General features: G+C 40.1%; 1 protein-coding gene across 2 annotated transcripts in view; it reads left to right on the top strand.

Annotated features, from left to right (window-relative positions):
• The window catches only part of GABRB3 (gamma-aminobutyric acid type A receptor subunit beta3), a 200,441-nt gene that overhangs the window by 172,668 nt on the left and 4,903 nt on the right, over positions 1-22,870 (top strand). For both annotated transcript variants that reach the window (XM_042041124.1, XM_042041134.1), the window contains 2 exons: positions 5,677-5,829; positions 11,576-11,820. In XM_042041124.1, coding sequence (XP_041897058.1) covers positions 5,677-5,829; positions 11,576-11,820 — 398 coding nt within the window. The remainder of the gene's footprint in view (positions 1-5,676; positions 5,830-11,575; positions 11,821-22,870) is intronic.

Here is a 22,870-nt window from a genome sequence, read left to right as displayed (position 1 = left end):
AAGAGAAACTGTGCTGTATAATCTTGTGTAACTTAGGCAAAGGGAAAAATCTGTTCCCATAGTTACTACTGAGAAGCAATGATAAGCATGGGAAAAACCCCATAAATAACGACAGAGATCGGGGTGGAGCTGCAAGAATACTGGAGGAACTGCATGCCTGTTGAAGTATAGAATGGAAGTTAAAATTTATCTTTCCAAATTAGCAAAATGTGTCTGAAAAAAGTATAAAATTCAGTATGGACAAGTGCAAAATACAGCATCTGTGCAACTAATTATTCCTATCCAAATTAAGGATAGAGAATGCCAGGTTATGCCAGGGTTCTCTGTGTAGAAATATAGGGGCTGCTGTTGATGTCAGACTGAACATGAGCCAATAACATCTTTTTTGGGAAAAAGAAACAAACAAACCCACAAATCTCATCATAAAAAGGGAGTCTGATTTACATTGATAACACTTGAGCTTTGTATTTGTCATCAAGGGTAGCACTCTTGAAGGCAGTAATGGAGCAATAGGAGAGGGTTTATGGAAAATAAGCAAATGTGAGTGAAAATCTAGAAAATGGCATACCTGAGATTAGTGGAGAAACAAGTATGGTCATGTAGTTTAAAAAAAGAGAGTACTTGATTGGGAGTTGAATAACATCTTCAAGTGTCTAGAAGGCATGTGCAAAGCCACACACAATAGCCTGTTCCCTTTATTCATGATTTTTAAATTGCTATGAAGAAGAAATACCTGGTTTGACTATCGTTCTAACACCAGCTGAAGGCCATATAGGATACCATAAGACATTTAAATGGCACTGGATGCCCATGTGTCAGTAACTGAATTAAGCCCATAGTCAAATGCTGTCAAATCAGTGCCGTCGATAAAGCCTAAAGAGCTCTTCAGCTCTTGAATACCTTCTTTTCTCAAATGAATATTTTAAGACACTATTCAGTTGCCTGCTGAAGTGTCTGCTGCTTCTTGAGCTACTGTAGAAGATCTTGGTTAGCAGTTAGGCTGCTATTCTGGCAGCTTACAGCCTTGTGTCCCATGTTCACCATCTAGTGCTTCAGTATTGATTACTTAACTAGTGTTCTGTGCTACTCTTCTTTAGCCTATCACATCTCAAATGGCCTTAGACACCTCTGTAGAGGCAATTAAATCGCACCCTTAGAATCAGGTGGCTCTAAGTCTAAATCTCCACGGTTTCCAATGACAGCTCATGCTCCATCCATGTGCAAGTATCTGCATTCAAACACCTGAAATGTAGTGCTAAGTCTGTTACCTCAATCTGCCTCCTACATGTTTGTTATCCTAAAATGCTGAGATATTGAACAGGAACGGGGATATGTAAAACACCACCTAAAAGCTTCAAGTCACATAGCAGTCAAAGCTATATTAGCAACCAGTTGGTAAGAGGAGGGTAGTCTTAAAAGATTTGAAAATTAAATATTTGCTGTATTCTGAAAGATCAGTACATAAAGTACATTTCCAATTAGCCAGAAGAACATATTAAAATAAAAATTCTGTAACTGACCAACTCTGCTATCTTGTTTCATACTTGGATAAAACAGCAAGAGACTAATTTAGCCTTGAAGCCAGATACTTCAGCTTGCTAGCTTTTAATGAATTTGGAACAGAAACAAGTAATCTCTTTTTACCAAGTGCCCAAATATGTGAAAAAGGAATATTTGGGGCTCAGTTATTGATTAAGTATTTGTTTTCATACCTTCATTCTCAATACTGTTAGATTTAAATACTTCTTGGCAAAATTCTGTTATTCCTATAGTGTTTAAATTAGCTCATACACATCAACATGTCATGTGAGATGGGAGGAAGGATAACAAGGCAAAACAAGGTAACAAGGAAGAAACCACAACATTTTTATGGAAACTTCACAACTAGAATTTCCTGGTAATTAATTTCTAAATGTTCTGAGGCTTAATTGACAAATTATGATGCGATCATAATCAGACAGGTAACAGTGTAATTGTTGAGTTTACCCAGAAATCAACTTCTATTAAATAAGTTACACAGAATGGGTCCTTCTTAGATAAATAAGGATCTGGACTTACAGTCCTTTCTCCATGAAGGTTAGGACCCATCCTTTTCACTGAGCTTTAGCCATTCAGACAAAGAGGGGGAATTAACCACGGGAAATAGTAGTTCTTCCTTGTTTTTTTCCACAGACTCCTGTGACCTGTTGCTGGAGGTGAGATATGGTGGCAGAGATGGCAGGCTGGAGACAGGGTCAATAGATAATTTTTGAAGACATAAAAGCAATACAGTTGGAAGTAATATAAACTCTCATAGTCTCAGGGAGAGGTACCTAAAGGAGAACCCGAGCTGCATAGTATGATAAAAACCAAAGCTACCAGTTCATGTTTCAATTTCAACCTGACCCTAACAAAGACTATACTATACTATATAAGATCATATAGCAAAAAATTATACTGTACTATTCAACCTGCAGTAAACACAGCTTCCCTACCCATGGCAGCGGTGGGAGTTATATGGTCTTTAAGGTCCCTTTCAACCCTACTGTATGATGCTATGATATGTTTCTATAAGACCATATTATTCTGAAATTTTCTGAGATAAAGTCACGTCAATAAAATTTGATCTCGTAAAATCACCACCAAACAGGATGACACTCCTCTTACCACGGTGAAACTGAACAATGCGTCAACTGCAGTAAGCAGCTGTAATGCCAGCAAGACTTTTGTTTAGATTGCCCAGGAGCCTTACACCATCAAAATCTACTCTGAGACTTGCAGGGCTTGGATTCATCTTGCTCTGATTTATGGCGAATATGATTTCAGTGTCTACATTTGAACTAGGTGTATGAGTTGGTCAGAATTGAGTCCATATTAGTCGGTGGAGACAAATTCAGTACATCTATAGGAGTGCATTTTAGGAGATGATGAATAATTCTCTAGGTTTCATTTGCTAGATTGACTAGATGAACTGGAGCTTAGACACCAAGCCCATGTGTAAGCAGTTCACGTGAGTTGCTTAATCAACTGCATTTGAGAGGGCACAAGGCAGCCTTTGTAGTCTCCACCCACTGATCAAAAAGGTGTAGGGTGTGTATCATGTCCATCAACTGTGTGCTGGTGTCTGAGATGTCACAGGGCATCTCAAAAGGATCAGGACACCATCAGATTAGCAAATGAATCTCTCTTTTACAATCTCTCTTACTCCAACTCTAGTACAAGAAGACAGAAAGCACTGACAGCCCTGGCCCTCAACATGGTCCTTAGGGTTCTAATTTCAGGACAAAGAACCTGGTGCTTGAAGTATATTTAGGTTGATGTCTCTGGCCTTGAGGTCAGCTGTCTGGGGAGTCAACCTTTAAGGCCAGGTCTCACCAGTTTCAGTAATTACCTTACCTAATTAGATAGAAATGGTGATAAGGTAATGGATGATGGTCACAGGTGAAGCATTCCACATAAATGTCTAAAGTTCACTCTGTTATACTGTTTCTCAGTTTGTGAGTTCATACTGAAAATTACTAACGTATGTGACACGTTATTCTCTCCCCTGTTGACACACACCTTTTTCACTCACACCATTTTCTGTGCTTTATCAACGGCAAAGTTCTCTCTCTCTCAATTTCCCTAGTGCATCCAGGGTCCTTGGCTCTAGAGCCAAGAATGGACTCTGATTCAGTGATTGAGTTCTACTGAACTTTCTTGAATTAATCCTTCATACTATTTAATTAAAGAATCAGTATTTTATGGGAGATTTTTCTGTTGTCACCTCTATCAATTATACTCCACAGATATCCAGACCTGGACAGGACTTTTGGAAAGTTTTTTACAGATTTATAGAGAATCCTTTGAGTGGGCAATGTATTATATGAAATAATTTTTCTCAACAGAGCTTTATAAAGATTTTTGTCTGATGCTCTACTCTTACTGCGGAAAGGTGATCAGATCTGCTGCATTTTTAGTGTATTTCACAATGGCAGTGTTTATTTATTTCATTATGGTCTCCTGTTTTATTTATATAGTCTGCAGACACAAGGCCACAGAAACATTTTCATAAGAAGCCAAATGAAAAAGTTAAGCTTTGTAGGCAAAAAAAAAGCAGGCCTGGTTTCAATGAGAGAATTTGTCTTTTGAAATGAAACATTGTTCATTGGAATATGTTGACTGCTTCAGACAGCAGAAAACCTTGATATTTCAGGATGAAATACATTCTTCTGACTCCACCAATATACCTCATTTCATTCTGGAAAACAATGCTACTGATTGAAATAATCACAGCAACCAGATACACCTACCGGATATTTCTTTCCCTGGTGATAGTTGTTCTGAGACTGTTTGATACAACAGTTATATTATGTGCAAACTTATATTTGCACAAGTTTGATACTGCCTTGATGCTTCTGCTGCCTGGAAACAGTGTGGCATTTTTCTGTTGTATGACTCAAAGTGTAACAAACTATCAGGAATGTGATGAAGAGAAATCTTCAGTTTTCTATTCCTTCTTTCCCCTTCTCTCTTAGGAAATCATTCATGTGTATATGGGCAAATGTAATTTCTTAAGCTCATATGCAAACATATGAATATAATTTAAAGGGAAGGTTGTAATTTTTCATTTTTTATCTAGATGTAATCTTTCATATTTTCTACATATTTGCACTAGAATGGGTGGGAAGTGTTCTAATATCTGGTTGGGTCCTTGGTATGTGCTGAAATGTTTTTTAGGATGTTGACTAACTAGAGCTTATAGATGAGCTGTTAGAAGTATCATATCTAAGACTGGTAGTGCGAACACTGAAATCATGGAGCTAATGTGTGAATGACTGCCTTTTTCTTATACAGCTGTACTCAGATTTAATCATCTTTGCATTTGGTGAAAAACATCACAATTTTTTTTAACAATTTGAGATTTCTAAATATATTGGTCTGAATATATATATATATATGTGTATATATAGATATATATATGTCTAAAATGTATTCAGTAAGATTAACACCAATTCAGTAAGATATACAGCAGTTTGAAGTTAAGTTGATATTGAGGTAATTATTTTTTTTCATTGTTAATTTTTTCTGTTTGTAACAGTTCATGAATCACATATAGATATATGTATATACACAAAATTCAACTTTTTCTTTGTTTAAAATATGTTTGGAAGAAAAATTCTGGCTGGCTGTTGTTGATGTTAGAGGAGCAAGTCTGAAGGCTTTTCCTCAATGAAATTCATTACAATTTATTTTTGACACCACATGGTTGCATGTTTCTTATAGTTCAGATGTAATTAAGAAGTCTCATCTCTTGAACAATTCTTCATTGTAAATGAAAAACTATGCACATTACCTATTCTCTCAATATAAATTCTATACAGAAAACTGTGTACTTGGATAAGCATTTTACTTGGACACCTAAGCATTTGTTTTTAAAAACTAACTGGTGCTCACCTATCTGTTCAACAGTCCAAAGTAATTTACTGTCTCTCTTTTCTTCCCAAATACAAATTACTTGGCTATTACTATATTCACTGCAAGGTTTCTTTTAAAACCAATGAGTAATACAGTGAAGGTGTCTTCCCTACTGTTCTGCAGATGTCATACTACCCCACAAAACGTGCATGCTTTAGTTTCTGCAGAAACTGAAGGCAACTATCCACAAGTGTTTTTCCTTCAGTATAAATAACGCTGTTTTCCTCTCTCTTTTCTCAGGTGCCTATCCAAGACTCTCACTGAGCTTCAGGTTGAAGAGAAATATTGGCTACTTTATTCTTCAAACCTACATGCCCTCCATACTCATTACCATTTTATCATGGGTGTCATTCTGGATCAATTATGATGCATCAGCAGCAAGAGTTGCCCTTGGTATGTGCTAAGAATGAGTGGGTCACTAAAATGTCAGACTCAATGTAGTCTTCAGAGGTTGTTAAAAACTACAGCATGATGTCAGTGTTTTGATATTCCAAAATAATTTTTGTCAAAATCATGTCATCCAGTATTGCCTCAAAAGTGATAAGTTTTCCCCTGCATGCAAGAGTATAGCTATCACTAAATCTCTGACATGAGCTGCTCATACAGGTCCCATACTTGTTCTCCTCAAAGTTAACGTTGTCAGTTCATCTAGGAGATCAGCTCCACAATCATATTTGAGCATGGGCTTAATCCAACTCAGTGTGGGAGGACAAATGTGGCTTCAAGCCTCCTCCTGAGGTCCTGGGTGTTTTAAGTCACACTGGCAGGAGCAGACTTCAAGAACCATTGCTAGTTCAGTGCACAGGGGCACATCAGCTATGGACCATAACATGCCACCTAACCCTCAGAGTACATGGTATGTTAAGTGCATGTTTATGACAGCCTAAAGGGTCATTTACCTCATGACAGAAAAACATGGATTTGGCACAGGTTTGTGATTCCTGCGCAGATCAAGGTATCCTTCTAATAAGGGAAGGTGACTAGAAAATTTTGCAGCTGACACACTGGAGGGAAGGCATGCCATCCAGAAGGACCTTGACAAGCTTGAGAGGTGAACCCGCATGAACGTCATGCAGTTCAACAAGGCCAAGTCCAAAATCCTGCATGTGGGTCAGGCAATCCCAAGCACAAGTACAGGCTGGCCAAAGAATGGATTGAGAAACAGCCCTGAGGAGAAGGACTTGGGGTGTTGGTTGACAAGGAACTCAACATGACCCAGCAATGTGTGCTTGCAGTCCAGAATGACAACTGTGTTCCGGGCTGCACCAAAATCAGTGTGGCCAGCAGGGTGAGGGAGGTGATTGTTCTCCTCAACTCTGCTCTCATGACACCCCAGCTGGAATACTGGATCTGGGTTTGGGGTCCCCAACATAAGAAGGTCATGGACCCGTTGGAGTGAGTCCAGAAAAGGGCCACGATGATGGTTGGGGGCTGGAGCACCTCTCCTTTCAAGGCAGGCCGAGAGACTTGGGTTTGTTCAGCCTGAAGAAGAGAAGGCTCTGGGGTAACCTTATGGCACATTCCAGTAACCAAAGGGGGCCTACAAAAGAGCTGGAAAGGACATGAAGTGACAGGATAAGGAGGAATGGCTTCAAAATGACAGAGTGTAGATTTGGATTAGGAAGAGATTCTTGATTGTAAGGGTGGTGAGAAACAGGAACACTGGAACAGGTTGCCCATAGAAGTTGTGGATGCCCCATCCCTTGAAGTGTTGAAGGCCAGGTTAGATGTGTCTTTGAGCAACTTGATCTAGTGGAAGGTGTCCCTGGGCATGGCAGTGAACTTAGACGGTGTTTAAGGTCCCTTCCAAGCCAAACCATTTTGTGATTCTGTCAGAGTTTAGGAATGGTATTCTCCAATTTAGTGCTCCCAATAAAACCACACTGCTTCTTGCTTCCCCCTCTCCCCCTTCCCCCTGCGGGTGGCTGGAGAGAATTGGAGGCACAAAAGGCAAAGATCCCAGGTTGAGGTAAGAACAATTTGCTGGAAACAACAATGAGACGAGAAAATGAGCAGTATCAGCAACATACTAATAACAAAACTGTACAAAAGAGATAGTGATTCACAAGCAAAAATGCTCATTGTGGAACTCGCGACCCGACAGTGGCCACACTGCCCCAACCTGAAGAGAAGCCTTCCTCGCGGAAAAAGACTCCCTTCCTGCAACCTCCAGCAATGACATGAGGTGATACAGAATAACCTTTGGGTCGTAGCAAGCCAGCTCCTTGTTACTGCCAAAATTAACCCTGTCCTGGCCAGAACCAGGACAGATTCTATGACAATATCTCACAGCAAATATTTCATCTTTTACCAAAGCATACTCAGGGATAGCTATGGCTAAGGAAGATGAAATGGATCTATAAATCCTTACAGAAACTTCTGCCTCTCATCTCGTCCCAAATTCTGTCTTCAACCCTGTGCTTCCCAATTACACATACCTTCCTACCCAAAACTTGTCACTAAGTCTGTGCTGTATTCTCTTATTTTCTTAAAACAGGAACATAATCCCTAGTTCCCTTATTTTTCTGTAACGTACCACAGCAAACCCAGACTCCAACCCATGTCCCTATGATTCCCTCTTTCCTTACCCCGTACCTCCCAAGGTCCCATATACCACAGCAGCAGTGTAGCCACCTTTGTGCAACATTATGTCCCAGCTTCTGAATTTGGGTAGCTGGAGATGTTGTAGATTGACTGCAGTTACTGTGCAATAATTCTGCAGATACTGTGGATTAGCTGGTGCGTATGGGCATGACACAGTATGGCGCTACCACTCAGCAGCCAGTGTTTGTTTAGCAGCTTGAAAGCTAAGTAGTAGCTTAATAGGAAGTGGGGCATAGAGTTCAAACATCTCTGATGTGTTCATAAATTAACTAATAGATACCAAAGATCCATCCAGGTGGCCAAGTGAGGGGAGCACTTCAAACACATCAGTCAGCATCTAGATACATAATGGCCAGGACTGCAGAGAGCAACAGATGGGTAGACAGAAGTTACCATACCCAGTGACATTCCATGCCCTTCTATTACAGGTTCATGAGAGTTTTCCTTGTTTAAGGAACAAGACTGTCTCATGTGGCCTATTTCTGTGTAGCACAAGTTCATCAAGTACTGTAAGACAAATATTAGAACAAAAATCAGAGAGTACAAGGCAAGCTCAGGAGACCAGATGTTCTATTTCAAACTGATAGAAAGTCCTTTGGAGAGGACGAAATTCCATCTAATAGTTTCTTCTCAGAAAACAATTAGTGCCCTGGTGACGATGTCTGTGGTGTTTGTATAATAAAGGTCAGTATCATGGGTCTAATCCTATGTTCCTTTGATAGCCCTTCTATGAGCCTTAAGCTGGTATCACAGAATCACAGAAAATGGTGAGTTGGAAGGTTGCACAAGGGACCCACAGAAGTCCAACTCCTGACCCTCTCCAAGAGTCACACAATGGGCCTGAGAGGATTGTCCAAATGCTTGAACTCTGTTAGGCTTGGTGCTGTGACCACTGCCCTAGGGAGGCTGTTCCAGTGCCCAACCACCATTTGGGTGAGCAGCCTTTTTCTAATATCCAACCTAAACCTCCCCTGACACAACTTCAGGCCATTCCCTTGGGTCCTGTCACCACAGAGAAGAGATCGCTACCTGTCCCTTCTCTTCCCCTCATGAAGAAGTTGTAGACTCCAATGAGGCCTTCTCTCAATCTCCTCTTCTCCAGGCTGAACAGACCAAGTAACTTAAGTTGCTTGTCATAACAGCTTCTCCTCACAGCCTTTCACCATCCTCGTTGCCCTCCATTGGACACCTTCTGATAGTTCAGTATCTTTTCTATATTGCAGTGGCCAAAGCTGCACACAATATTCAAGGTGAGGCTGCCCCAGTGCAGAGCAGAGCGGGACAATCCCCTCCCTTGCCCGGCTGGTGATGCTGTGCCTGGTGCACCCCAGGACACGGGTGGCCTCCTGGCTGCCACGGCACTGCTGACTCAGATTCAACTTGCCATTGACCAGGACCCCAAGCCCTTTCTTCAGTACTGCTCTCCAGCCTTTTATTCCCCAGTCTGTCTGTACATTGAGTTTTGCCCCATCCCAGGTGCAGAATCTGGCACTTCCCCTTAATGAACTTCATATGGTTGGTGGTTGCCCACCCAGTCCTCTTAATTTTTCAAGGTTTCTCTGCAGGGCCTTCCTGCCTCCAGGGGAGGCAACAGCTGCTCCCAGTAAAGTATCATCTGTGAACTTATGTGGTACCCTAATATGAAGTGGTACAAAAGTTTAAAGGCAACATAACACCTTTGGACATATATAATTGGCTCTGAAAAGTACAGTACAGAGAAGGTATATGTGAATGCCTGGTATTTGTTCGAGGAAGCATTCCCTGTGTAATTCTTGGGACACAGAGACAAACTTTTACTCAACCCCTGCAGAAGCCTGTATTCTCTGTAAGAGCCTGATTCTATTGATTCACTTCCATATTTTGCCCCTGTGCCTGATCCCTTGCTGCACTGAACCAAATAGTTGCCTCCAGAGTGAACCCAAGCTACAAAGCAAAGGCCAGCTCATTCCAGAGACTATGTGCTATGGACACTGCAGATAGAGGAGGATATAGGGTTGATCTCAAGAGAAATAAGCAAATCTATCAATTCTGCTCTCTTTGCTAGTTAGCCCTAGAAGTTCCTAAATTCAGTCCTTTGAGTGAGGAGAAAAATAATCTCTAGAGTCCTCCCTTGTGGGAAGGACTATAATCACAAGATTATCTTATTTTTTTGTCTTAGGGGACTGTCAGCTTCTTCTCCTCCAGCTGTGCTTTAAAACAAATTATTGATCTTCAGAAGGACATTTGGCCGCAGGGTTTCAGGCTCTCCCAGGGAATGTATTTCCCTTTGGTTAGTGATAGCCACCTTTCTATTCAGTGTGCTTAATCTTCAAGATCACCAGACATCTGACATCAATGCACACTCACTTCACAGTTTAGAGGAATAGCACTGAAAACTGCATGACACTAACCTACTAAATATACAAAATATCTGTTACACGATCTCCTAGGGTATTACTTCAGTTCCCTGGAGTGACACTGCTTACACTGACAGCTTGGTTTGGAGTTATGTTGTCTTTACTTCTGTCTCTTCAGGTAAAAGAGGATGTGCTTTATTATATGGCAGCATTTTTATTTCGTCCTTTATTCTGCCTGTATTTTAGTGACTACTTATAAACTGATGGTATAATTATGGAATCAAAGAAAATAGTAATGGAGGAGACCTAATAGAATGACTTGCCTTGAAATGTAGACTTGTTCCACAAATCAGTGTTTTCAGCAACCTGTGATTTGCAATTCCCATAAAATTTCCAGCAGAGATACAGATCCTGCAGTTTATTGTGAATTCAGGCAGACTGACAATAAATTTGCTTTTCTTTCCAGATTCTCAAAATAGTGCTCTGTAATGTATTTTCAGGTGCTATGTCCATAAATAACTTGACATAAGGTTGATGTAGATATTTTGTAGATATTTAATTAGTGTCCAGTTTGTTGCTAAAAAAATGCTGCTCTCCCTCCTTCTTCCTTCCAAAAATTCACATACCTCTCTGTCTGTCATTGCTCACCTCACTTCTTTCTATGTAACTAGCCTACTGCTCCAAATTAGTCATCTCAAATTCCACTTATATATTGTCCTTTCCTGAAATAGGTAGCTAAAATAGACGGGATAAACTGCTCTAGAAAGGTGCCTGTCTCTCCCCATCTACTAAAGGGAGACCCAACAGGACTAACATCAACCAACTGCCTAACTCTTAGAAATTTAAAACTGTGGGAGATGTCTTTCACCTTTTGTATGAACACTGTTCCTGTTGCACGTCAGTTTGGTCTTCATGGAAGAGATGTTCAGTACAGCTACCCTGGCTTCCATGAAGCTACATTAACTCATGGCAGTGGTGCCAGACCCCCTTGTTAGCTGTTCCCCCACTCTTATGAAGGAAACAATTGTAACAGAATAATAATGCATCAAGTTTTAATTTTGCTTTCTTTTGCAGTGATGTCACCTGCAAGACATCTTTTACAAATTTTTAAGCTTCTTCCCACTGATAATTTGCCTTATCAGGAAAATAAAATATAATGTTTGGAGTTGTAAGATATGTGATCTCTTTTCTTTGCGTAGGAATTACGACTGTGCTGACTATGACAACAATCAACACTCACCTGCGAGAGACTTTGCCTAAAATTCCATATGTTAAAGCCATTGACATGTATCTCATGGGCTGCTTTGTATTTGTCTTCTTGGCCTTACTAGAATACGCCTTTGTCAACTACATTTTCTTTGGAAAAGGCCCTCAAAGGCAGAAAAAACTTGCAGAAAAAACAGCAAAGGCAAACAATGATCGCTCAAGGTTTGAAGGCAATCGGGTAGGTTTCTTTGATCTATATATTCTCTCTATTTTTACATTGCAAGGACTATCAGTATGAAAAAAGCCAAAAAGGCTTGCCTAAAAACATCACCATCTGCTGGCACCCAACCGCATCTTTTTGTGGACAAACTCGGGCATTTTCATTTTCAGGAACCGACATAGAGGAATATTGTTGCTGCCTGTTCTAAGCTTCCCCTCCCCCTCCCAAAGACACGTGCTCCTGCCCATGTGCTCTGAACTCCTTTGTTCTAAGCGCGGGCAAAACCAAATGTAACTCAGACTCTTTAGCAGTGTCTGATTGGCCGCTCACCCCGGGTCCGCCCCCAGTCCTCTCCTTTCCCCTTCTCCGAATAAAAGATGGTCGAGGGGAGGCTCTGCTTTCTCTCAGCTCAGCTACTTTCCTGTGAACATCTCTGGTTATCTGTCTCATTTGAAAGCTTCTAACTGCAGGGAATTGAGCGAGCAGGGAGCTATATTTCTCCCTCTTTGCTTCTGCTGATGGTATTTGCTCTGCAGCTGATTCAGGTACCGATTTTAGAGCTACTAAAGTGCTAGATCGCCTGTGCTACCTCTCAAGGCTGCTCGAGGCTTTCTAAGGCATTGAAATACAAGCGCTAGCCGGTATAAAGCTGAAAAGATACCTTCCACAGAATATATGTAGGCATACAGACGTGGAAGTGAGTATGATCTGTATGACAAGTAAGGGTAAGAGGAAGACAGTGGGAGGGCAGCTAGCTTTAAGACAAAGGCTCAGATCTACAAAGGCATTTATTTGCCTATCAAATACAATCTAACTGTGATTTTAAGTGCCTTTGTACACTGCCTATATAAGCAAATCCAGAATGTGAGCACACTTTTCCTCACTACACTTAGAGCACATACATTTACCAGAGAGAACAGATAAAGGATTTGTTCTTCCATGTTAATTAACTGGCCAGAATAGTATGCTGTGTGTGACATTGTCATCTGCTGCTGTTTAAGACCAGCAGAAAACCATAAGTCCTAGAGAAACTTTCAGATTGATTTCTGAAGCATGGTATTGTCAAGGTCTGTGCTGGTTATGCTCCAGCTATTTCCTTGCCTGAAGTACTACTTTATCCAGTGAATACCTCCTTTTTTAATCTTTGGAAGAAAAATTCAAGGTATTCAGCAGTATCTGACATTAACTGTCAGTTTGAATATAACATCTTTCTTCTTTTTACTAAAATGCTCCCAGTGAGGGTTTTTCATTCAGTTCTGTTGAGTAAGACTGCTTTTTTTCTATCAGCTATAAGTTAGAAGAGTTCACAGTGACAAAACTACTACCTGTTCATCAAAACCAGTATCATAAAAGTAATTTCAAGCTATATTTGTTTATCCTAATGATTCTGTCTGCTATAGTAAATGTAATGCAGAACTATACCTAATTATCACCACTCATATATGTGAAACAATTCTGAACCAATAAACATATTTTTGCCCAGTATATTATGAAACCAGATTCTCATCACAGTTGGCAGCACTACTTAGAACTAAGATATCAGGAAAAAAGAATTCTCTTTACTGGAAAAATAAATAGTCATAATAATAAAAAAATACAGATGGGGAAATAAAAGAGTATCTGCATTGAAAGCCATGGAGAAGATTTTAACTGCAAGCAGGTAATGCAGATGTACGCACTAAGGTTTAGTTCTCCTGCTGGAAGCCATCTGGTGAATCTCATCCATTTAAATGATTTACATAACTCAGTACAAGACTTGTTAATGGGTCCAATACTACCCCATGTCTGACAGTTCTTCTATCTTGAGATCAATTTGTCCACATTGTCAAAATAATCATTAGTACCTTAACTAATGAAAATGTATATTTTCATACCCAGTTCATGCCATTTCTCTATCCTGGATCTGCTCATACCATATAGCAATCTTTTTTTCTGGCTTTTGACATAAAATGTTCTCTTTTGTTTCTGAAGCATATCATGAATGGTTCTGATTCTTCTGCTGGTTTAATATCAACCATGCATGAATGAAAAATTTCTTCACAGGAAGGGTTGTCAAACATCGGAACAGGATGCCCAGGGAAGTGGTTGAATCCCTGTCCCTGGAGATACTTAAAAGACATGCAGATGTGGCAGTTAGAGACGTGGTTGTAGTGTGGTGGGGGGTGGTCTCTTCTCCCATGTAGCAAGAGACAGAATGAGAGGAAGTGGCCTCAAGTTGCACTAGGGGAGGATTAGATTCTATATTAGGAAACATTTTTTCACAGAAGAGGAAGTCAGGCATTGGAACAGGCTGCCCAGGGAAGTGGTGGAATCACATCACTGGAAGTGTTCAAAAGTCATGTGGATGCAGCATGTGGGGACATACTTGAGTGGTGAACATGGTGCTGGATTAACAGTTGGACTCAATGACCTTAGGGGTCTTTTTAACCTAAGAGATTCTATGATTCTCTCAAATAAGGATACAAATTCAGCATACCAGAGTTTAAAGAGTGTGTTACTTTGTCCCTTCGAGTCCCAGGTGTGAAAGGGAACTCTGTATGCTTTGTAGAACCATATATATTCATATTGACTGTGAATATTAGCTGTTCAAATGACGCAGGATAAATAATATGGTATGGTCCCTTTCTGTGCAGAAAACATTTTGTCCCCAGGCCTCAGCTGGAGAATTCAGCAGATCTTTGTAGCATGGCTTCAGTGCCTTCAGAGAAGCAGTGCCAGCACGCAACAGAAACAGACAGAAACATTAGGTAGAGCTAATTGGAAATCTTTCTTTGAAACAAAACAAAGATGGAAGATTCAGTGGATGTAGGATTTAATTTCTCATTTGATAAACACTGGCAAATGCGAAGCATAGGGAATTGATCAGAACAGGCAAGAGGTCCCATGGATTTCAAGATTCACATCTCAGGGAAAATACATCTAACAGATGTACTTTGGGCAAAGTTTACTATGGCTTTGAGACACCACAGCCTTGAAGCAGGAAAATGAAAACAGTTTCTATGTTCTGGGTCATGTTCACTATTTACCATGCTGTGCAGATATCCATGGATGCAGCAGGACTGGGGTCATGCTAGAGTTTTTATCATACTTTCTATGGAAGACAGTACCGGAAAGCTCTGCAACCTTGGTTCTGACCTCTTCAGGGATAGTAAAGAGTAATTAACTTCCAATCTCTCCTTTAGTGGCTCTTGAAAATCATTGAATCTGATGGAAATAACAGTTGCTTGCTTCTTGCTTTAGAGTTGGGACTCAGGTGCTGGATGTTTTGGGAGAGGCTCACACAGTGTACACCAATACTGCACAGTAAAGGAGGCTTAGAGACATACGTGGAGACTGCTTTGTGCAAGTTCAATGGAACTATTGGTTTTGTGGTTTTGCTGAGGCTTCAGTCTTCCATGGAGTGTAATTCCATTCAGAAAGGGAAGGTTTCTAATCCTGGGAAATACTTCCAATCTCATGTGATTTGGGGCTGAATGACATTTTTAAAGAAAGGAAGAATGGCAAAAGCAGGCAGCTCACTTTGCACTTATCACCACTATTTAATGACTGTCAAATGTATGCTGTGCTGGAAAGGAGATTGAAAAATGTTCACATATAAAACTGGAAGAAGGAAATATTAGTTTATTTCTGACTACTATTTTGGGTTGCTCTGTTGCTGTTTTGTTTTAGTAATTGAATTTGCTTGTTTATGAACCGTGTGCATGAGCTCCCTGTCACTGATTAAAAATACTAGCTCAGGGCGCTAGAAAAACAAAACAAAACGAAACATAAACCAAACTGAACCAAATAAAAAAGTAAACATTATTGAATTTATTGCCAACATCAGATACTGTAACATGTGGGTGTAGTGACTGAACAACTTGGTGCCGTTATCAGGTCCAGCTAGAGTCAGGAGGGGCTGTGGTGCTGTGGAAGTCACTTGTGTTGGGAGGCAGCACTAGCAGACAAGGGGCAGCTCAACACACTGCCTGGTACTCAGACCCTGAGTTCAAGCCTTACTTTTATGGTTCCCAAGACTGGCAGTGCTGCTGAGACAGTGTCTTTCTCTCAGGTAAAGGGAACAAGAGAAGGCAGTGGGAAAATGGCATGTTATTTTCACTCAGAAGTGTTTTAGCCCATGGAAACCGGTAGAAACATAATGGATACTACTATAGTAGTCTATTTTTTACACATCAGAGAACTGAAGTCTGGAGTGCAAGCTCGCAGGCTTGGTTATAAACACTCCTCTTATAGTAAAAAAAGGGCTTTTCATGCTTTCTTAGTCTTATTGGACTGTAGAGCAGGGGAGTTTTAATAAAAAAAAGTTCTAGACCACAAAATCCACAGATGTGGGTATGTTTGTGTTTTATTTGATAATTGCTTTGCAAAGCAGTTACTCTTCATGCTCAGTAACTCTTCTTCATAATGAATGCATTTGCATTGTTCTGCGTCAGAAGTTATGGGTTTGAAAAGCCAAAACTGGCACAGCCACCCCCCTTTTGGTGCTGCTGCTATGTCTCTCCAGTGCCAGGCTTTTAGGTACTTGTCTCTGAGTTAATCCTGGTACGATACGACTAGGGCTTGCTGTCCAGCTCTGTCCATGTGTTGAAACCAATGAGCCAAATAGCTCCAGGTGCAGGGGAAAGAAGAGCTCTTGCAGCATGGAATTGGCCCAGCCAGTGTCCTCACGTTGCAGAGGTGACAAAGAAAAGCAGTGGGGAGAGAAAAACTCTGCACTGTATTCTCCTGTGTAGCCCTGCTGAAGGTGGCATGATGGCTAAAGCACGTCTGACTAAATTGAATCTCTGGAAAAGGTTTCAGAAGATTCAGAGCTGGTGATGAGATGAAACCTGAGTGAGCCTTTATGAGTGACTCATCTGTGGATCAGCAGCTGACTACAAAGAAAATTTCACACTTAGCCGTCTCTTCTTTTGACTGCTTTTGCATCACATATTAATTCAGAAAATGCACTGTAAATAGTATTCCTCACTGAACTGTTCCAGCCTATCACAGTAAACCGTAGTTACTGAGACCAAATAGGATGCTGCTTTTTTGTGTGTATAACTGATCTTCATACACATTCCAGTTTGGGATTGAAAACTCTTTTGAAAACCTTGACACTCTGCTTCATATATGAGGGCAAGCTCTAGGATAAAGGAAGAAATTAATTTTGATTTTTCATAAAATATGGCTTCGTATATGGTATTGATACCTAAATTAAAGTTCTCTGATTGTGGACAAACTCAGAAAAGAATAGGTGGTCTCTAAAAATGTTTCCTTTGAAAATTGATCCCCATTGTTATGAATCAAATCCATTTCTCCTGTTTGTGTTGGCAAATCCAGGCTTCATTTGTAGCTCTCAGCTTTCAGGTTTGCTACATAAATTGTTTCTTTTTAATAAGGCTCAGATACAGCCTAACTTACAGCTAAATCAGCATGAGAGAGCTTTAAGGCAATCCTGTTCTCACTTCTTGTTCACTCTTGTGCTAGAGGCTACTTGTATAATCAGATGGTTAGCATGTGTTTTGAACATTGCTCCTTCTGGGCCAATCCACAGAGGTTATGTGATATGTTAAATTCCCCTGCTAAAAACATTGCTTTTTGGTTCAGACTGGCAATTTATGTTTTCAGTTCGGTGAGACCAAAAGTTCAGTCCTAGAGTATCAATCAGGAGGGTAACTATCACACAAGCTCATTAAAGCGTCAAACCCCTAATGGCTGCCAGACATGTGGGAAGAGCTTTCTCTGACAAGAATAATGCATAACCCTTTATAAAAGGGCCCTTCTCATCAGGCAGTGTCTGCATGTATTTTTAGCTCTGGAGATTCCTGGCTCAAACCCCCGCTGTTGGCCAAGGCAGCAGTTACCGACCAGGCATTGCTGAGAATAGAGGCTCAGGCCACTTAGATCTACTTAGCAGTTTTGTTAATTGCAGCAACCCTTCTCATAAGTGGGATTTTATTCTGAAAATTAATATCTTGGCTTCCGTGGCAAAATTATCACTCAGTTTAAATTGGGAAGTACGAGAATAGCAAAACTGGCAGTATTCTCCTGTGCATCTTCATGTTTCCTAGGTACTTTTTTCAGTGCTGTTTTGAACAGTGGGATATTTTTGAAATATGAATGTGATGAGTAGGTACCAAATTTTGAAATATATCTGTCAAGGGTGATAAGCACAGCTCTCGTGGGAAGAACTGTCATCCTGTAGCTCATGGTGGGGACATTCATTGTGCGCTGGGAGACTCATACATGTACTAATTTTGTTTTGCAGCCACTTTGGACAAGTATGAATCATGCAAATCCTGAGACAGTAAGAAGGATTTTATGTGCAATTCATAGTACAGCTCAGAGACTGTAATAATCCAGACAATGTGAAATACAGGGCAAAGGGACACTATGCATTTGTTTCCTTTTCTTCCCCCATTGATATACATCAAGGTTAATTGTCAAACTTCATTATTACTTGATAGACAGTGATAATAATATGGAAATTCCTAATTAATTTGCTTCTTCATACTTTCCTTGTTTTTCAAGGACTTTCCATCTTCCCAGTTCTGCTGGGTATCCTGGGCTCATCTACTAAGCTGATATAACATAATTATCTCTTTTTTTTTTTTTTTTTTTGGTGCTTATTAATTAATATCAACATATTTAGATGGCAGTGAGAGAAGTATCAACTTTTAGATTCAGGGAGAACACTCAATACTATAATTTTTGTCTTGCATTTTTAAATATTTTTTTAAATATTCAAAGCATAATGGGGTCAATGAATTTAGCTTCAAGCCCAGATAAAACGTAAGGCCTGATTGCATATTGTTCTACATGTTGGAAAGCCATTTATGCATAAGTGAAGAAGGTGAAAGAGGCAGACACTGATCTCTCTGGTGACTAGTGACAGGACCCAAGGGAATGGCCTGCAACTGTGTCAGGGAGGGCTTAGGGTGGATATTAGAAAAAGGTTCTTCACCCAGTGGGTGGTTGAGCAGGGACAGGCTCCCCAGCGAAGTGATCACAGCCCCAAGCCTGACTGAGCTCAAGAAGGGTTTGGACAATGCTCTTGGGCACATGGTGTGATACTTGGGGATGGTGCTGTGCAGGGCAGGAGTCAGACAAGACGATCCTTGTGGGTCCCTTCCAACTCAGAATATTTTTTGACTCTGTATGTACCTGAATACTAATTTTGATGCAAAATAATGCAAGACTAACTACAGAGACAGAGCTTTTCATTATGTTATTTAAACCCCCTATTTGCATTTATATTGCTTCACATGATGGGAAGTGTTTACACGGTATTTAAAAATTTGGGCTTGATGAACAACTAAACATACCTATGGGGTTTGAGCAAAATGCTTCCTCTTTTTGTGTAGTAGAGTGTAAGACTCACTCCTTAAAATTTATGGAATATTAAGCAGGGAACTGAATGAGCTTGAAATAATTCCAACTCAACCTAATAATAAATCAAGCCTTATCATAGTTTCCTGGCCCTAGTAAAGTTCTTTCAAACTGGTATTAAAGTTGAAGTTTTCAAAAAAATATTGGGGAAATATATTCAGTAGCAGTTGTTATATCTTGTTTCTTAGAATAGCTAGCATCTAAATGAGCCTGGATTCTGGGTAAAATTAAGAAGCAGACTCAAGACTTCCCAAATACAATAGGACATTGAAGTTTTGGACCTAGAACATACAGTACAAGTTGAGTCCACTGGTGACATGGTGTTCCTCCGAGAGCAAGGAGCAGGTTCTTTGTGAACGTTATCGTAGTTCTCCTGCTTCTGGCTTCAGTTAGGTGAGTGACAGTCATTTTTGTGTAATGACATTAGGCTGCTGGAGTATTTAAACTTTTCACTTGTACTGTAATATGTATAGTTCCGAAATGACATGTAATATGTATCATTCTTCATTTTGAAGGTGAACCTTCAAAAGTGAATCTGCTTCTCAAAATGGACTTATGTGAGCCTCAGTCACTTCACCTTGGTGCAGGAGCTGTAGTTACTCAGAGGTGGGAGGGATGGAGTTTAATAAAAATTGATTCTGAAATAAGAGCACTAGTTTTGCATATTTGTGTCCATGCTGATTCAGCAGGGAATTCATGATTTGGTACTCAGCTGTTTTTATCTGTTTTGATGAGTTCACTGGGAAACACTCCAAAGAAACAATCAACCCTTGCTTGTGTTGGGAAGGAGATATGAGAACCAACCATGAAGACTACAGTGAAGAAATGGGAAGGAATGGCTTCAGGTGGAGTCACAGTAGGCAGATAGAAGGCCGCAAAGAGAATGGAAGCGCAGGGTTGGCAGAGAAGTAAAAAAAGAGAAATATTTTGGTTAAAGAAGGATGGTAAGAAGTGAGGGGAAATTGGCCAAATCCACAGTGTCATCTCTGATTTATAACAGCATTTGAGTGTAAAGCCTGGTATTAGCATTTTGGGGAGAATTTCCAGTGCACAGAATGGCATTTTTGAGCCAGGTGATAGAATTCTATTCTAAGGGTCTTAAGGCTTAAAACTAAAGTTGCATCAAAGACTTTGGCCTTGTTTGTCATATGTAGCCATGACTGTCTGTAGTCCAGTCAGCTACTTTTTTAAATCTATATTTTTAAATGTTACCTGGGGTAACATTTTCCCTGGAGCCACTGGGCAACACTCATGTTCATTCATGGAGGATTTTGCCTTCCCTGTATATTCAGGCAAACATGAGGTGACTTGCACAGGATACCCTGCCATTATTGGTTTGCTTCTTTAGTCGTTGAGAGAGCGTGTGTAACCTTGTCAAAGTAATTTAAATCATTGCTTAAATGGTTCCAAAGTCATGTTTATGTGCAAGTACTTTTTAACATGCTGCATGCATTAAGTATTCATACTTTAAGACACCACCTTAAGATTGTCACAAAGTATTAGCATATAGTGCTCTAATGTTGTCAAGGGCTTAGGTGGTTTATTCAAAACCTCTGAAGGAATCAATTTGAGAGAATAAATCTCAAGAGTATCTGTGGACCAGAGGCTTATTTAGCTTCTGCAGACCCCTTCTTCTCTCCATCTGCTCCTTCTCATATTTGACATGCAAGCCTGTTGCTCCATTACAAAGAGATGCATTTCAAAAGTATCTTTTCAAATATGTTTCATTTGACATTTTGAGAAAAATGCATACTGTCATGCAGCTTCATAGGACATAATGGTATCTTCAGAAAAAGAATTTACACAGAAGTTGCAACTTTCTTGACCACCTTTCTGGTTTGATTTTCAGATGCAGTGACAAACAGTGAAAAGTTAGCACTTCAAAGGCAGAAGCCATGTTAAGGTGGCACGTGAAGTTGGCAGAAAAGGTGAAGAAGGCTATGCCATGCAAGGAAATAATAGGAGTAAAATTAATTCCTTGATCAGGAGAAGGCTGAATGAGTAGGTGTACCCTCCATCATACAAGCTTTCAACTGACAGCTCACAACAGTCCAGGCTCAGTACAGAAGGAAAAAAGTACTCAAAATGGGCTGATGTCTGTGTATATGTAGGTGGCAGACAGAATCAGGAGAGATCAGGAAGTCCTGAGAGAAAGAGTGGTTGGCATCTGTGGTAGTGGAAGGAAAAGGAGTTGGGATGGCAGGGCTCTCAGGGTGAAGCCCACCAAAATGGTCACTGCTGTGACATTTTTAATAAGCTGAAGGATGTTTCTCAAAGCCTAGGAGGAGATGGGAAAGGAGATGACATTTGATGCCATGGAGGTCTGGATGAGAGATTTTAGTTTTAAGCTTCGTAAGGAAAAACCTGGTTGTTGAGATACTTTAGTATTGCATAAAAAAATATCCTGAACATAATTTGTACTCTTAGTGAGGAAAAAAAAAAAGAATAGAAGAAACTGAAACAGTTCTTTTCAGAGACCACCATAAGTAGTGATGATATCCATGACTGTATTTTACACTTGCGTTACAGAGACTGCTCAACAGCACAAACTCCTTTCTACAAAGCTCAAGATCTTACTTTTGTACCCAAAGGGTTTCTGCCACAGAGAAAATAAATTCTTAATCACCACTGAGGGTTCTCCATGCCATTATTTTTGTTCATGTTGTTTATTTTTATTTATAGGCACTCATCAGCATATTGTGCCATTGCCTACAGCAGCAGGATTTGTTAGATACCTTAGGATTTTTTTCCTACTTGCCTGTATATCATTCATAGTATTTTATATTCTTTTTTTGTATTTGCAAGCAGCTTGGCAGAGCGTTACTGATATACTATCATAATGGTCTTCCCTGAGAAGAGAGAAGCTGAAGCATCAATAATTGATGAAAGAAATATCCATTTCACAACATTTTAATACAAATGAAAAAAGTTAAATGCATATGGACAGAGACATAGCTGCGCATACTTTTAATCCATCACACAGAGCTTACAAAGGGCATGGTATCAGATGACTGTGCAAACTTCAGAAGGCTGTGACAATAGTCTGTTTTTACGGCCACTTTTAAACTGATGCTTCTAGAATGAGATATTCAACTGCTACACAGTTCACACAGCTAGATCATGTGCCAGGTTAGAAAAATGTATTAATTGCGTGATGAATTATGGATGAATAAATTGCATGTATAAAACTGGAAATTATCCTGTATTCCATGATTCACTATTTCTGACATAGAGAACTAAATTCTCTTGAACAGAGTCACACGTGCGTTAACTGTCTGAAAATACCCAGCATGGAACATTTATTTTATTTTCAGCCATCTTTTTTCTTGCCCCAAAACTGGCAGAAAATTGGGAGTTGATCCCTGCATTACCTGTATTGACTGCATATCCTCCAGCATGTAGGGCCTGGGGCATGGGGGATGTGCTGCCCCACCAACAAAACTAGCAAATACTGACTCAGACAGCATTGCTTGGAACTTCTCATCAGTGCCACTCATGGGAACTCTTTAAGTGTTTCTGAACTGAAGGAGCCATACACAACTCTGTGCTGCTCCTCTTTTGCCACTCAGGACTGGAGAGTCTGGTCCAGATTTTAAGACTCTAAATGATCAGGACCTTTTTCTCTATTACTGAAAATGGCATTGCATTGCTCTGTACTTGTAAATTTATATGGGGTTTTGATGATTTTTGTATGGAA

The sequence above is a fragment of the Corvus kubaryi genome, unplaced genomic scaffold, assembly GCF_017639235.1.
Source record: "Corvus kubaryi isolate FWS band 111438036 unplaced genomic scaffold, C.kubaryi_AGA036_p1.0 133, whole genome shotgun sequence".
NCBI lineage: Eukaryota > Metazoa > Chordata > Aves > Passeriformes > Corvidae > Corvus > Corvus kubaryi.
The sequence above is the reverse complement of the archived record's forward strand: the minus strand, read 5'-3'. Positions and strand labels throughout refer to the sequence as shown.